We start from the raw sequence: 14,501 nt of genomic DNA on the forward strand, positions 1-14,501 counted from the left end.
ACAAGTTATACAGGCGACTACTGGGCAAAGGTGCGCCGGGGAGGAGTTCAATGGGGCAGTCATAGGGGCGATGAGGAGGCAGAGTGAGCGCACAACACTTACTAAACACCTCTCCTAGGTCATGATAGGTTGGGGGGTACCTGGGGCGAGGAAACATCTCCCTCTGCTGGAGACAGGGCAGATTGAAGGCAGGTGGAATGACAGAAAGTGCTCCAACTCACCACCTTGCCAGAAGACCAGTCGAAATGGGGGTTGTGCCGCTTCAGCCAGGGGTGACCCAGGAACAGGGGATTACGGGGAGACAGGATGACATGAAACTGAAGTGTTTCATGGTGATTACCAGAAACAATTAATTCAAGGGGCTTAGTACGATGAGTAATAAGGGCCAGGTGGCGGCCATCTAAGGCGTTAGCATTTAGGGGAGAGGCTAATTGTTCTAAAATTATGCCAACCTGGGATGCGAAACCGGCGTCAATGAGGTTTTCATGTCCACAAGGGCCGATACCGGGAAGGGACGTCCGAGGGACAGAAGAGTGGCATCCAGCAGAGAGCGTGAATAGAGAGGAACGGGGACAGAAGAGGTGTGGCTCAGCAGGGCCCCGAGCCTCACTGCTGGGCCTTGTCTTTTGGCAGTGACGGACAGGTGGAGATGAGATGTCCGGGTAGAGCACCGTACAAACACACTCCGGTCCTAATCCGATGGAGCCGCTCAGCTTGGGTGAGACGAGTGCGCCCCAGCTGCATGGGCTCCTCTTCAGGCACAGCACGTGTCACGACTCGGCAAAGAGGGTAGGTCTCGGGAAGTTTGGAGAACAGGGAGTAGAGAGTGCCGGGGGTACGGAACTCACTGTCCTCTCCCTACGCCGCTCGCGTAGGCGATTATCCAGCCGGATGGAAAAGGAGATCATTTCGTCAAGTGTGTCAGCCTCCTCCCTAGTAGCCAGCTCGTCCTTGATGGACTCACTGAGACCGGAAAGAAAAAGCCCATGTAGTGCTTTGTCGTTCCAGCCCGACCTCGCTGCATAGGTCCTGAATTCTACGGAGAACTCGGCTACACTGCGGGAGCCCTGACAAAAGGAAATAAGACGTTTGGTGGCGTCCCCTCCTTCTACAGGGTGATCAAAAACCTTCCTCATTTCCGCAACAAAAAGATCAAAATTATCATTGACTGGGGAATCACTGTCCCATAATGCCGAGGCCCATGCTAAGGCATTACCCTTAAGTGACCCCACAATGTAAGCTGTCTTGGCCTTTTCAGTGGGGTAGGTGAGGGGTTGTAGGCTGAAAACTAGGGAACACTGGATCAAAAAGACCCTGCACGTACCCATGTCTCCAGCGAAGCGCTCAGGCGCAGGAATGAGAGGCTCATGGGCTCGTGGCAGGTGTGTCGGAAAAGTGGGGGCAGGCGGAGGAGTCGTAGGCAGTGGGTGTTCTGGTGTGTGGGGAACCAATGCGTCCAATTGTGCGCCCATCTGAGTGACTCGGGTAGCGAGGTTCTTGAAGGCTTCCATAGCTTCCCGGAGGGCTTGGCTGTGCTCGGCAATCCGAATACCTTGGGCGGTGAGAGCACCGTGGACGCTGTAAAGGTCCGCTGGGTCCATCTTGGCCAGATCGTTCTGTTATGGTAGACGATGCTGAACCCAAGAGCAGACAGAGACGATGTTGAAGGGATAAAAAGAGGTTTATTGAACAAGGTGGGAAGCAGGTAGTGGATGAGGGAGCCGGGGGAAGAGCGAGGTGGGCGAGCTGGAGTGAGTGATCCGGGTAACTGCAGGCAGAGGAACAAAAGTTAGATGTGGTCCAAAAACAACAAGAGACTTGAGAAAGAGAGCGAGGTAGCGAATTACACAAGAGCCAGGCACGTATAGTTACCACGGTAGTGCGTAGTATGATCTGGCGCCGACAGCAGGGAATCCAAGGGTTTATGAAGGGGGTTGATTGGGGATGAAGACCAGGTGAGCATGATTGTAGATGAGGGCCAGGTGTGAGGTGAGACAGACAGGAGGAGTGGCAGACCAGGAGGAGGAAAACACAGCAGACTGCTGACACCACAACAACTAATCTATAACAAAAGCAAAAAGAATAAAGCTTTTAATGTTATTGTTATTTCTAATTTCTAATATAGTAATTTGAGTACTAGTCATAGTTGTATTGTAATAAAGCAGTAATCTAGTAGTAATTACAAAAAAATAAAGCACAAATCTAATCAATAATAGTTATTCATTCCCATTTATCCACCAAGAAAGAAATATGTATGATACAACTATTTACTTGCCGGTTTCCTGCCAGATGTTTTGTATCTTCAAAAGTGTCTTGTGAATTTTAAGCTTGTGTTTCCTGTACTCTGTTTGTTTGTATGAAGTCTGGAGCCTATATCAGCTTTCCATCTATAGTTGCAAAATGTGTTCAGTCCGTCTGCTTGTTGACTCTCTGTTTTTCAAATTCAGGTCTTATGTATTACAACTTAAACAATTCAGTCTAAATCAACCTCTTTCTAACCTATGATTGAGGAGAGATCATGCACTTTGAAAATAGACTAGTCATTATGTTACCTCTGAAAGAATTCCCTTCCTTTCTCAATATAACCAGAAGCTTATTTGGCTGCAGCTGCCTTTGAAACAGCACGTGAATGTGGCTGTAATTTCCCATGGTTCATGCATTCACAAGTTGCGCAAAGCATTCTTGAGAGTTTGCCGTGACTCATTTGACAGTTGGTCCTCCCCCCTACCTACTGGTCCCCCTGGCCCTGCTTACCATTACTGAAAGTAGGTCTTACAGTTTTTCTCAGTCGCTTTGGTACATTTCTCAGATCAGATTTGAAATTTGCAAAACAGTAAGTGCATTTCTCAAAACAATTCGTACAAATAGCAAAACACCATGGATTTCATGCAAAAAAAATCCTTAGTTTGTTTCTCAAAAGTAAATAGTCAATGAACATGTCAGTGCCATCAAAATGACAAGTCCTTGTGTCATTGTGTACGGATAAGACAGTCAAATTGCTTAGTCATATTGTCAATATAACTGTGTACTCTGGAGGGATGTTATGAGGTAAACCATGGCTAAAGTTTTGAAGACAATTATTGTAAATTGTAAGTTACACCTTAGTGTATGTGGGAGATTGATTGCAAGAGACTGGACAAGATTCACATTTACGCTTTGACTGTTTGTACTGTAATTTGTTGACAGACCATGTCATTGCTAGAAATGTGACATAGGAAAATCTCCTTAGGGTAAACTGTACATGCATTGCTGTAGGAATTACAGTGCAGTCATCCTACACCTCCTGGCGTTCCTGTCTGTTGGGCCACAAATTCTCAGACAATGTAACATTGTGTTGTGCTCCAGCTTTATATATACTTGCCAGTTCATGATTCAGGAGATGCACCTTTGAGCTATTCCAGTAAACTGGTTGATCGTTGGTTGATCTAACACTTCACACATTTCCCTTCTTTAGAGAAAGTCAAGATTCACCTGGTAGCAATTTACCAATTCAGGACAGATTTAGAAAAAAAGTCTAATGGAAATGTATAGAAATATGCTTGACATATTATGACAACTTGTTCAACCATTTTGCATGTCAAGACTTATGCAATGAACTAATGCCTAAATGTTGTGGGGGTGAGACTAGAGACCCATTACAATACATTTTGATCAACATGACATAAGCAATTGATAATGTAGGAAATAGCAGAGAATTGTACATAATCATTTGCATGATTGTACCAAAGCATTTGCAACTTGTTCAAAGAAATGCAAAACTGCTTGAAAAGATTGAACAGGTAGTTTTGAGAATTTCAATTCTGATCTGAGAAATGTACCAAAGAGACTGAGAAAAACTCATCCTGGTCTCACAGGAATCCGTGAAATGACTACGGACGAATAACTCGAAATCCGTGGACACATCACGGAAACACGCCGATTTCCGTGATGTGGCCACGGAATTCGCTCCAATGCAAGTTAATGACGCTGATGTTCCGTGGCTCACACACGGATCCCCGTTTCAACGAGCGAGTCGACCACAGGGGCTTAACTCAAAACCCGGGGTGGTCTGACGGAATCACTTCAATTGTCCGTGATGTGGCCACGGAATTTACTCCAATGCAAGTAAATGACTGTTATTCCGTGGCTCACACACGGATATCGGCGTGTTTTCGTGATCTGGCCACGGATTTCGAGTTAAGCGTCCGACCGTAGTCATTTCACGGATTCCTGTGAGACCATGTTGGAAAAACTGTAATGCTTCTATATTCATGTCATTGTTAACAGTAAGAGGGTAAGCAATAGACACTCGTGTTGAGGTGTTCTGAGTCTACTCTACCTTTTGTCTCCTAACAGGAATAAGTCTGAGGGGGTTGGGGATGGAACTGCGCTGCCGCTGCATCCAGACAGAGAGCCGTCGGATTGGTCGTCACATCGAGAAGGTGGAGTTCATTCCGGCCAATTCTCACTGTGAAGATCTGAGATCATGTAAGTCCTCCTAAGAAATAATCTGTTTACATTACCTACCAACAGTGATGTTAACCTCTTATATGTTATTGAGATCTTTCCTTGGACCTTGGCGGGATATGGAAGTGTATGTTCTTTCTTGATGTCTGCGTCATGTTTGGTGTTGCAGTGCCACTCTGCAGCCAATCAGAATCGAGTATTCCCCCAGACCATGGTATAATGGTTAATAAACATGGCAAACACAATATTTGTTTCATGTAGTTTTTTAAATACAAAACAAAATTGTATCAATTCATTCATACATTCATCTGTGTATTTAGTTATTAGGGGTCCAAGCAGCGGAGCTGCTTGGTCCCCTATTGTTTCTGTAACGTTTTTTTTCCCTCAAATTCTGTAAAAGTCATACTGAAGCCTATACCATAAGTCGAAAACTCTTGTCATTTTCAGGTTAGGTTACCAATAACCCCCACTACCCATAAACCCAAATGTTGTGGTACTGCACCCAAAGGTGGCGTTATTGTAAAAAATCATGAATTAGGCTTATTTCTTCTCACCAGATCGACCTGGCTCAAAATTCTTTCAGAATATAAATCTCAAGAATCAGATGCATCTATAAAAACCCTTGGTCTTATGCCCTAAAAATGTTTACTTTTCCCACAATTTCATTTTAAAGCCAAACATGATAAAAAGATTCACAGGCTACAAAAATAATCAGAAATTTTCCAAAATTGCCACATGAAATCTTTAGACCAAGCCTCACAAAAATCATCACACAGAATTTGTTTCATTTAGTTCCATTTGAGAAATAATGGCCAATAATGTTGGAGCAGTTTGCCCATCATTCTTATGTGACCATTTTGTTATTGTATAAAAAAAACATACGGCTACTATTATTTGGATACCAAATGGACTCAAAATTCTTTCATCATATTAATCTCTAAAATCTGATGCATCTTTTTCACCCTGGTCTTCTGCTCTAAAAATGTTTACTTTTCCCACAATTTCATAAAAAAGCCAACCGTCCACAGTCCCAACCCATTTTGCCATACAACCATTTTGTTATTATATAACTACAATACAGCTATCATTAGGTGGATACCATTAACAGTGCAAATTTTCAGATCTCTACTCTTACAAGAAAGCCCTAAATTCTCTTGTGAAATGTGTGCTTGGAGTTTTCTTGATGTTGTGTGCTTATCAATAGACATTTTCACCATGTGAATGAGGCTTCATGCAGTTCAGGAATGTCAGTGGCTCAATGGGATAATGCCTTGTACAGGTGATCCTAGGTTGAGTTAGAATCCTGATTACAGCATTATGAACAAGCTGAACATGACATTCTGTCATGGCCGCTGATTTAAGAAACAACATTGAACAGCACCTGAAATTCATCAGGCAATCAACATTCCGGCTCATTAGTTTCCAAGAATCTGACTGCCAAGACACAGTATGGCATTAAGGGGAACCTCTGCGTTAACCATTTTTCTTTCCTAATTAACCCTGTTAATTAGGAAATTAACAGGGTATACGCTTTTAAGAAAACCCTTAATTCATTTGAGAAATGTGTGCTTTGAGTTTTCTGGATGTTGTGTGCTTATCAATAGACATTGTGACCTTGTGAATGAGGCTGCAGTTCAGGTTTATAAGTGGCTCAATGGGATAATGCCTTACAGGTGAGCCTTTGATTGAGAGTTTGAATTCCGATTAGAGCATTATGAACAAGCTGAACATGACATTCGGCTATTGCTCTGCAGCTCACCTGAAAGCCAAGGCACAGTACTGCATTAAGTGGAACATCTTTCCTTCATAATTATATATCATATTTATATATCTTCCATTAGTGTGTTCTTGACTTTTAATTTTGCTCGGACCCATTTAATCACCGCTTGCGGTTATATTTATTTATTAAAAACACTAATATTATTAAAAACAACATCAACAAAAGAATAAAGCTTTTGTTATTAATGTTATTGTTATGAGTATTGGTAGGGGTATTAATAGCAGTGGTAGTTCCTAAAAAAGATACAGGATTTGATAAAGTACATTTGACCTTATGTTAGATAAGCATTAATCGTAGTTGTGAATGAATATACTTCGACCCCTCATACAGATTCATAATAAAAAGATTACCTTATCATAAATAGTTGAAAAAGATATCAGTCTTCATTATGGTTTCCAACCTCTCATAGAGGAAAGATCCTGCCTTGTGGCAACAGACTTCAATGAGGCTGTTGAACTAAATCAAGTTTAAAACATTTATTTTCTTCACTGCTTAATAGTTTATATTGTAGAAGTACTGGTCACAAGTATGGTGAAAATTACTTGTCACAATAACTGTACATCCTGTGTGGAAAGAACCTGAGGCTGATCTTGATGCAGAAGCCGGCACATGACCCATGTCTGTAAATTCCCTTTCATGACATTGCTGGATTGCGCCATGCTTCCTTAAGAGCTCGCTGTGAGTCATCTCACAGCTTTAAAAGGCGGAACTCTCTTCCTCAGTGCCAGAGTTATTCAGCAGTGAAAGTGACAAGAGCTGTCTAAGCAGAGAGAAGAAAAGTAGCGAAGAACCTGTCAAACATTAGAAGAACAGAAAACCTCTGTTGTAAAAAGTTTGATTGTTTTCTAAAAATGAAGATGACAAGCGGCAAAATCCCCATCGGCTCCCTACTGGTTCTCCTGGTCTTGCTGACCATTACTGAAGGTAGGTCATTATGCTTCTATGTTCATGTGATTGTTAAGAGTAAGAGGGTATGCAATAGACACGTGTCTTGAGGTGATGTAAGTCTACCCTAACTTTTGTCTCCTTACAGGAATAAGTCTGAGGGGGTTGGGGATGGAACTGCGCTGCCGCTGCATCCAGACAGAGAGCCGTCGGATTGGTCGTCACATCGAGAAGGTGGAGATCATTCCGGCCAATTCACACTGTGAAGAAACTGAGATCATGTGAGTCCTCCTCAGAAATATTTTGCTCACAATACCTCTCTCTACAGTGATGTTAATCTCTCAAATGGTATGGAGATCTTTCCTTGGACGTTGTTGGAATATGAGAAGTGATTGTTAACTAACTCATTGTCTGCTTCTTGTTTGGTGTTGCAGTGCCACTCTGAAAAGGACGGGCCAAGAGGTCTGTCTGGATGCTGAAGCTCCATGGGTCAAGAAAGTTATTGCGAGGATGATGTCAAGGTAAGCCCAGATCCCTCTCTCCTAAAGGCAACCAGACTCTCTGTTTCATAGGTCCAGAACTACGCTTGAATTATCAGCACAAGTGACGCTTTGCTTGTTGTTCCTGGATTGTGTAACTTGACCCTTTTAACATAGAGGATATGTTTAAAGCTTCTTCGAATGCTCAAACTAATTATTTATTTTCCACCTCTCTCCACAGCAGAAGCCATTGAAATCTCCAGATTTCAATGCTTTGTTTAATGCTAGGCTGATTGTGGGCGAACACTATCAGAAGTAGTATTACCATGAGGAGGCAAGGTCACTGAGTTGCTTGTGTGGTTGTCAGACTATTTATGTTATGTTCATGGTGAAATAGTGCCGGGCACTATTAAGCTATACCTCTTATAATTGTTGCATGATACATGATGATTTTGTGTTTCATTATTAGCATATTTCTTTACAAAATAATTGTTTTATCTACCTCTGAAGGAGTTTTCCCTTCTTTTCTCAATTGTACAACTTGGAAATTGTTTTGAAAATTCTTGAGTATGTAAGACCTATTTATTTGTTTTATTTATCAATTTATTATTATTAAACGTACATGCTTTTGAAGAAATATGTATCTATTTAAAATAAAATATAACAATGAAAATACCTTGCATGCTTTTTTTCATTCATGAATAAAGTCATGCAGTTGGCCTTACATATGTTTTTATTTATCTGTTCTATCCTTATAAGACAGTGATTTTATTGTCCTTCTCTGTATGTTCAGTCTGGTCTTATACAGACCATTACCTTTTAAACAGTGTAAATATTTTTCGGAATAAAAGCAAATATACACTGCTTGCTATATTGGTCAATTAGGAGAGGCGTGAACAGGATAAGAGACCATGAGAGTGACTTTTATTGTTCTCCGTCAGTCAAATGACAAAGGGTTGAGATGTTGAAGCCGGTTTGCAGATAATGATAAATGGCCTGGTGCTCCATGCTGCCATGTAGAAGATCTCTCCCTAAGTGTGGGGATTGCTGGTTTAACCTGTGCACATTGAGTTGTCAATGCAAAACAAAACAGGTGTGCATCCTTTCCCAGCTCCAGAGTCCAATTAGTGTGACTTGGCCCAGTTGATGCTGGTTAAACCAGCCATCATCCACACAGACTCCAACAAGATGTTATCTTATATTAGTAGTAATTATGATCCTGTCAAGATTCGGCCATGTTCCTTGTTGAAATCGACTAATACTTTAATGATGCAGTTGAACTAAATTAAGTTTAAAGGTGCCATGGCATGAAAATCTCACTTTATGAGGTTTTCTAACATAAATATGAGTTCCCCTAGCCTGCCTATGGTCCTCCAGTGGCTAAAACTTGCGTTCGGTGTAAAACGAGCACTAGGTGTTCTGCTCGCCTTTGAAAAAAATGGAGGCTCAAGAGCGCTGATTTGGAATATGGTTTCTTATGTCGTCACATAGCAGTAGGCTCCTCCCCTTACTCTGCCTGGCCCACCCAGAGACACGACCGTGCGAGCACCACGTGTGTGTGTGTGTGTGTGTGTGTGTGTGTGTGTGTGTGTGTGTGAATACACACACTGTAACACAAGTGTTTCTTGTCGGTTCTTTGCCGTCTCTTGTATTTCCACAACGAGACTGTAGTGGGGGTTATCACAGCCATGGTTGAGAAGGAATTGGGGGAAAGGAACTTCGGCTTTGACTCCCTGAAGTACATGAACGCAACCGGCGACAAGTACATGCCGCCGGTTGCCGCGAGGCACCACCGCCGCAAAGCACCACCGCCCGGCAGCGAGCAGCCGGCAGCAGGCAGCGCGCGGTTCAGTCTACTTCAGATTGATGTGAAAGTGGAAGAACCAGAGACGTTGCAGAACCCGACAAAGTCGTTTGTGATTCATAAAATCGTCTGGAGGCGCACACAGCTTTTGGCCGTGATAATATGTATTATTTGATATAGATATCTATGTATTATACGATATTATTTAGATATAGAGCTCCATGACTGTAACGCAAGTGTTGTACACTTCCTTGTTATTTGGATAACCGTTCTGCTTTTGGTGTTATGGCGCATAACACGTCGGACTCTCGTCTCTGGTATTTCTACAACGTGACTCATAGTGGGGGTTATCTCAGCCATGGTTGAGAATGAATTGGGGGAATGGAACTTTGGCTTTGACTCTCTCAAGAACATGAACCACGACATGGAGGAGAAAGGGATTGTTGGCGGCAAATGTCTCCCACTTGAGCTTCCCGCTGACGAGGGACCACCGCCTCGGCGCTGCAGGAGGCGGAGGTGCCTAAGCGCTGCCCGGCAACAATCCCTTTCTCCTCCATGTCGCGGTTCCGTCTACTTCAGATTGACGTGGACGTGGAAGGACCAGGAACATCGGAGAACCCAACGCGGTCGTTTGAGATTCATAATATCGGCTCACAGCTTTTGGCCGTGATAATATATATTATATGATATAGATATCTATGTAGGCTATATGATATTATTTAGATATAGAGCTCCAGGACTTCCGTGTGTTCCGGCTAAAGGCTGTGTGCGCCTCGCCATTGCATACATCCACTCTAAACAGAGTGCATGGTACCGTGGCTGCAAGCTGCTCAGGGCCACACCCCCACCCTCCTCCTTGAACGGCCTCACTCCTCCTCATTTGCATTATAGCTACAGACACCAAACAGCGCATTTAGGGGAAGCTCAATGTGCGACTGGCTCGGAGTGGCTGTAACTCTGCACCACGGCTGAATTTCGGGAACGTCTTTGAATGCTGTGCAGGTGGCCCACTAATACCTATATTAAAGCATCCATGAAATAGCATGTCATGGCACCTTTAAATAGTGATTATCTAAACAGATTAACTTTGTATTTTGACCAATACTGGTCATAAGTATTGTGACCAGTGCTGATCACAATACAGTCCCGTGTGGAATTGAACAGAGGCTCTGTAGATGTCTGGCTAACAGCACATGAACCCTGTCTGTCAATTCCCAATGACAATGTTCCCGGATTGCGCCATGCTTCCTTGAGAGTTTGCTGCGAGGAACGGGACAGCTTTAAAGGCGGGACTCTCTTTTGCAGAGCCAGAGTTATCAGCAGTGAGAGTGAAAAGAGCAGCTAAGGGAGAGTGAAGAAGAATAACGATTAACAGATCAGAAAACCTCAGTTATTAGAATTGTAATTGTATTCTAAATATGAAGAATTCAAGCAGCAAAATCCCCATCAGCTCACTACTGGTTCTCCTAGCCTTGTTGACCATTACTGAAGGTACGTCCAAATTATTTTAAATTCATGTGATTGATAAGGTGTGCCATAGGCAGTGGTGTAGTCTACGTGATACGCAGGTATAGGCCTACGCCGTATACCCACTAGGAACGCACCAGGATTTGCGTGTACCCACTTAAAAATATGCACGGATACGTATCAATCGTCTTGTGACAGATCTTTCACTTCTGTGTTTATTTTTCGCAAATATCGGTTGGGTATAACTGCAATAAAATACTTTAAGCAGGGGAAGTTATCTCCTACATTCACACATTCATAAGATTCCCCCTGCGCGCTCGCGCTCTGCCCTGTCTCTGTTACGAAGCGCGAAGCTGCCCCTGCATCTCTGCACGTTAGTTGGCGGGCCGAGCCCCTCCTTCTCGCGTGTGTGTGCGTGTGTGTGTGTGTGTATCCAGTCCTCCCATATTAATGTGTAAACCACATAACAAATAGTCAACAGAAGACAATGTTTTAATCCCACTTTATATCTCCTTGTTACTTTTAGATGAGAACCCCTGGCCAGCCTTTCGGACTGGGTGTCAGGCTAGGGAATTTAAAAACAGGCATCCTTGGTTAGAGTGGAGGGAAAACAAGTTAGGTAAATGTCAGCCAACATACAGTTGGTATACACAATTGAAATTCATAATGTTAATCACTATGCAAATGAGAGTATAGCTAATTCATGGTCATTTTAAAGGTGCAGTAATTTCACACTTTTACACAATTCAATTACTGTATGGTATGTTAGATAACAACAGTAAGAGCTCAAATTAGAGCAATTGAAAGAGTGAAACATTAGTCTCCTGTCATCTCCTTCTCATAGCCATGGTTGTAAACAGTTCATTAAATTATTTTGCGTAGATTTTGTCCTTGTTTAGCATGTGCTATTGCTACTATAGATATACAAAGGACAACTTGTCATTTTTGCCTTCTATTTGTTCATACTGTTATTAAAACTGATAAACCTACTCAGCTTTCCATGATTGTTGATAATCGTTATAGGTCAGCGGGTTGTAGACCCCTGCGTTGGTGAGTGTGGTGCGACATCCCATAAGTGCCACACACGTACACGTACCGGTGGGACGGGTTTGTACGAGGCTGGGAGGGAATCATCACAGTACACCCACTGCAATAAAATAGACTACACCACTGGCCATAGACATATGTGTTGAGGTGATATAAGTCTACTCAAACTTTTGTCTCCGAACAGGAATAAGTCTGAGGGGGTTGGGGATGGAACTGCGCTGCCGCTGCATCCAGACAGAGAGACGTTTGATTCGTCATTACATCGAGAAAGTTGAGATCATTCCGGCCAATTCTCACTGTGAAAAATCGGAGATCATGTGAGTCCTCCTCAGAAATAATCGGTTCACACTTTTTTGTTAATCTCTTACATTTTATGGAGATCTTTCCTTGGACCTTGTTGGAATATGAGAAGTGTATTTATGAGAATTTTTTTTTTAATTGGTGTTTCAGTGCCACTCTGAAAAAGACGGGTCAAGAGGTCTGTCTGGATAATGAAGCTCCATGGGTCAAGAAAGTTATTAAGAGGATGATGTCAAGGTAAGCCCAGATCCCTCTATCCTAAAGGCAACCAGACTCTCTGATTCATAGATCCAGACCCACGCTTGAATGATCAGCAGAGTCTAGCTTTGCTTGTAGATCCTGGATCGTCTCACTTGGCCCTTTGAACATCAAATTATTTATGTTTCACCTCTCTCCACAGCAAAAGGCTTTGAAAAGAAAGACAGAATTGTTCAATACTGGGCTGTCGGCTGCTGGACGAGCACCATCAGAAGCCATTACCATGAGGAGACAAGGTCACCAAGTTACTTGTGTCGTTTTAAGACTCTATTTAATGTTATTTTTTAGATAAAATGGTACCGTGCACAAAGCTAAACCTTTTATAAAAGATTCTAAGTATAAAAATATATATTTTATTATTAGCATATTTTATTTTTTGCAATTCCTTTCTCAACCAGCGTTTTACTCTTGTCAGTTGATTTTTTAATGGTTTACTAGCGGGAGGTTAATTGATAAGAAGAATCCTATTATTTCTTTTTGAAGATTAATTTTTTAATTGATCATATGTTATTAAAGCTAAATATAATCGTATATAATGAATTACTAGGCTTTTGAAGTTAAAACAAATGGATTTTTTTTTTTATCCATATAGTTATTCTTTTTGCATCGATACTATGTCGCCTGTCAACGGTGCTTCGTTATTTATGTATTCCATTATGCAGCACATTTTTAATGAGCAAATAATTATGAAGAATAAAAACGACAATACAGAAATGGTGAGTGAAATTAGAGAAATAATAGGCCTATGTTGATCCACTCACTAACACAGGTGCAAACACACTTCTATCTAAATGAAAGACCGCCACCTGCTGGTTAATATCAGCGCCTCTCCATAGCAGAAGGCTTTGAAGGAAAATCTCCAAACCAAATTATTCGTCAGTTTGTGGACGAGCACCATTATAAATAGTATTACCATGAGGAGAAAAGGTCACAGAGTTGCTGGTGTTGTTGTCAGACTTGATTTAATGTCAAGTTGGAGATAAAATATTACCGAGAAGTAAGCTATACCTTTAACAACAGATTATTTGTGTCAAAAATATTGAATCATTTCTTTTCTGCAGGAGTTGGCTCTTTTTCATTTTTTTTCTATAATGGTAACAGTAAAGAGATGTTAACAGATAAGCAAGATTAAATAATAAATTATAATTAATTACTAGGCTTTTGAAGTCTATTTTAAATAAATCATGATTCTTTACATCAAAGCTCGGCTTTCTGCATCAGATACCTTTCCTCTGACTCATGTCTACCATATATAACACAGTGCTTTTAAAGTGCTTCTATTGTAATTAGGTGAGTGCAGGGGTGGACTTGGACAAAAATTCAGCCCTTGCATTTTCTGTCCAGACCAGCCCACTGCATTATCAGCAGACATTACATAGAAGCCCACAAATCTCACAGCATCTCCTCTAATGCATAGTACAAAGGGGAGTCATATTCCTTGATAGCAGTTATCAAATAAAGCACGTAACTATGAACTCAAGGAAAGAAATTGAGAGCTATAGCAATCGATCAGTCTTTATTCATTATAGTGTCAAATCACAACAGAAGTTATGTCATGACTAGGGGTGGGAAGAACCCTCATGGTACCCATTCAGTTTTTAGTCTGTGACTGTGAAAATCTTTTGGTGTAAGCCCAGTGTAACAGATTAAAGAATGAAAAAATATTTTTGTATCCTTTCATTTTATATTTTGTGGTTATGGGAGTTTTATTTCACCAAAATCTTGTTTTGTTCATGTAGTAGTTTTTAGGTATTGGGAGATTTATTTGTTGTGTAACTGCACCCTCTATTGGTTAGTGGTGGCTATATGCTGGATTTTTGCGTTCCTTTCTCAGTTCGCGTTCCACTGGATTGAGAGAGGTACGTTTCCACAGCAGTGCAATGCTAACTTTATATACCTGTTCTAACTTTAGTTTTAGTGCATATGGTAACTTGTGTATGTATTTCAGGATGAGTGCATTTAGTCATGTTTTGTCGAGAACATTCATGTTTTGTGAGCTTTACATTGCACTTAAAGTGTAATTCCGGCGCAAATT

At 41.7% G+C, this 14,501-nt stretch overlaps 2 protein-coding genes across 3 annotated transcripts; both read left to right on the top strand.

The window, feature by feature from the left end:
* The first annotated feature begins 6,943 nt into the window (after positions 1-6,943).
* On the top strand, positions 6,944-8,266 carry LOC132453846 (interleukin-8-like). 2 transcript variants are annotated; one of them, XM_060046861.1, is made up of 4 exons: positions 6,944-7,150; positions 7,260-7,392; positions 7,546-7,632; positions 7,835-8,266. In XM_060046861.1, the coding sequence occupies exons 1-4, from the start codon at positions 7,078-7,080 to the stop codon at positions 7,842-7,844; spliced, it is 303 nt and encodes a 100-aa protein (XP_059902844.1). In that variant the 5' UTR covers positions 6,944-7,077; the 3' UTR covers positions 7,845-8,266. The 2 variants fall into 2 exon arrangements, with proteins under 2 accessions (XP_059902844.1, XP_059902842.1); XM_060046859.1 differs by having other exon boundaries at positions 6,945-7,150; positions 7,832-8,266.
* A 2,401-nt stretch (positions 8,267-10,667) lies between these two features.
* On the top strand, positions 10,668-14,130 carry LOC132453848 (permeability factor 2-like). Its single transcript, XM_060046863.1, has 4 exons — positions 10,668-10,885; positions 12,093-12,225; positions 12,359-12,445; positions 12,609-14,130. Exons 1-4 carry the CDS (start codon positions 10,813-10,815, stop codon positions 12,619-12,621), a joined length of 306 nt encoding a protein of 101 aa, XP_059902846.1. The 5' UTR covers positions 10,668-10,812; the 3' UTR covers positions 12,622-14,130.
* The last annotated feature ends 371 nt before the right edge of the window (positions 14,131-14,501 follow it).

Source organism: Gadus macrocephalus, chromosome 3 (assembly GCF_031168955.1).
Source record: "Gadus macrocephalus chromosome 3, ASM3116895v1".
Lineage (NCBI taxonomy): Eukaryota > Metazoa > Chordata > Actinopteri > Gadiformes > Gadidae > Gadus > Gadus macrocephalus.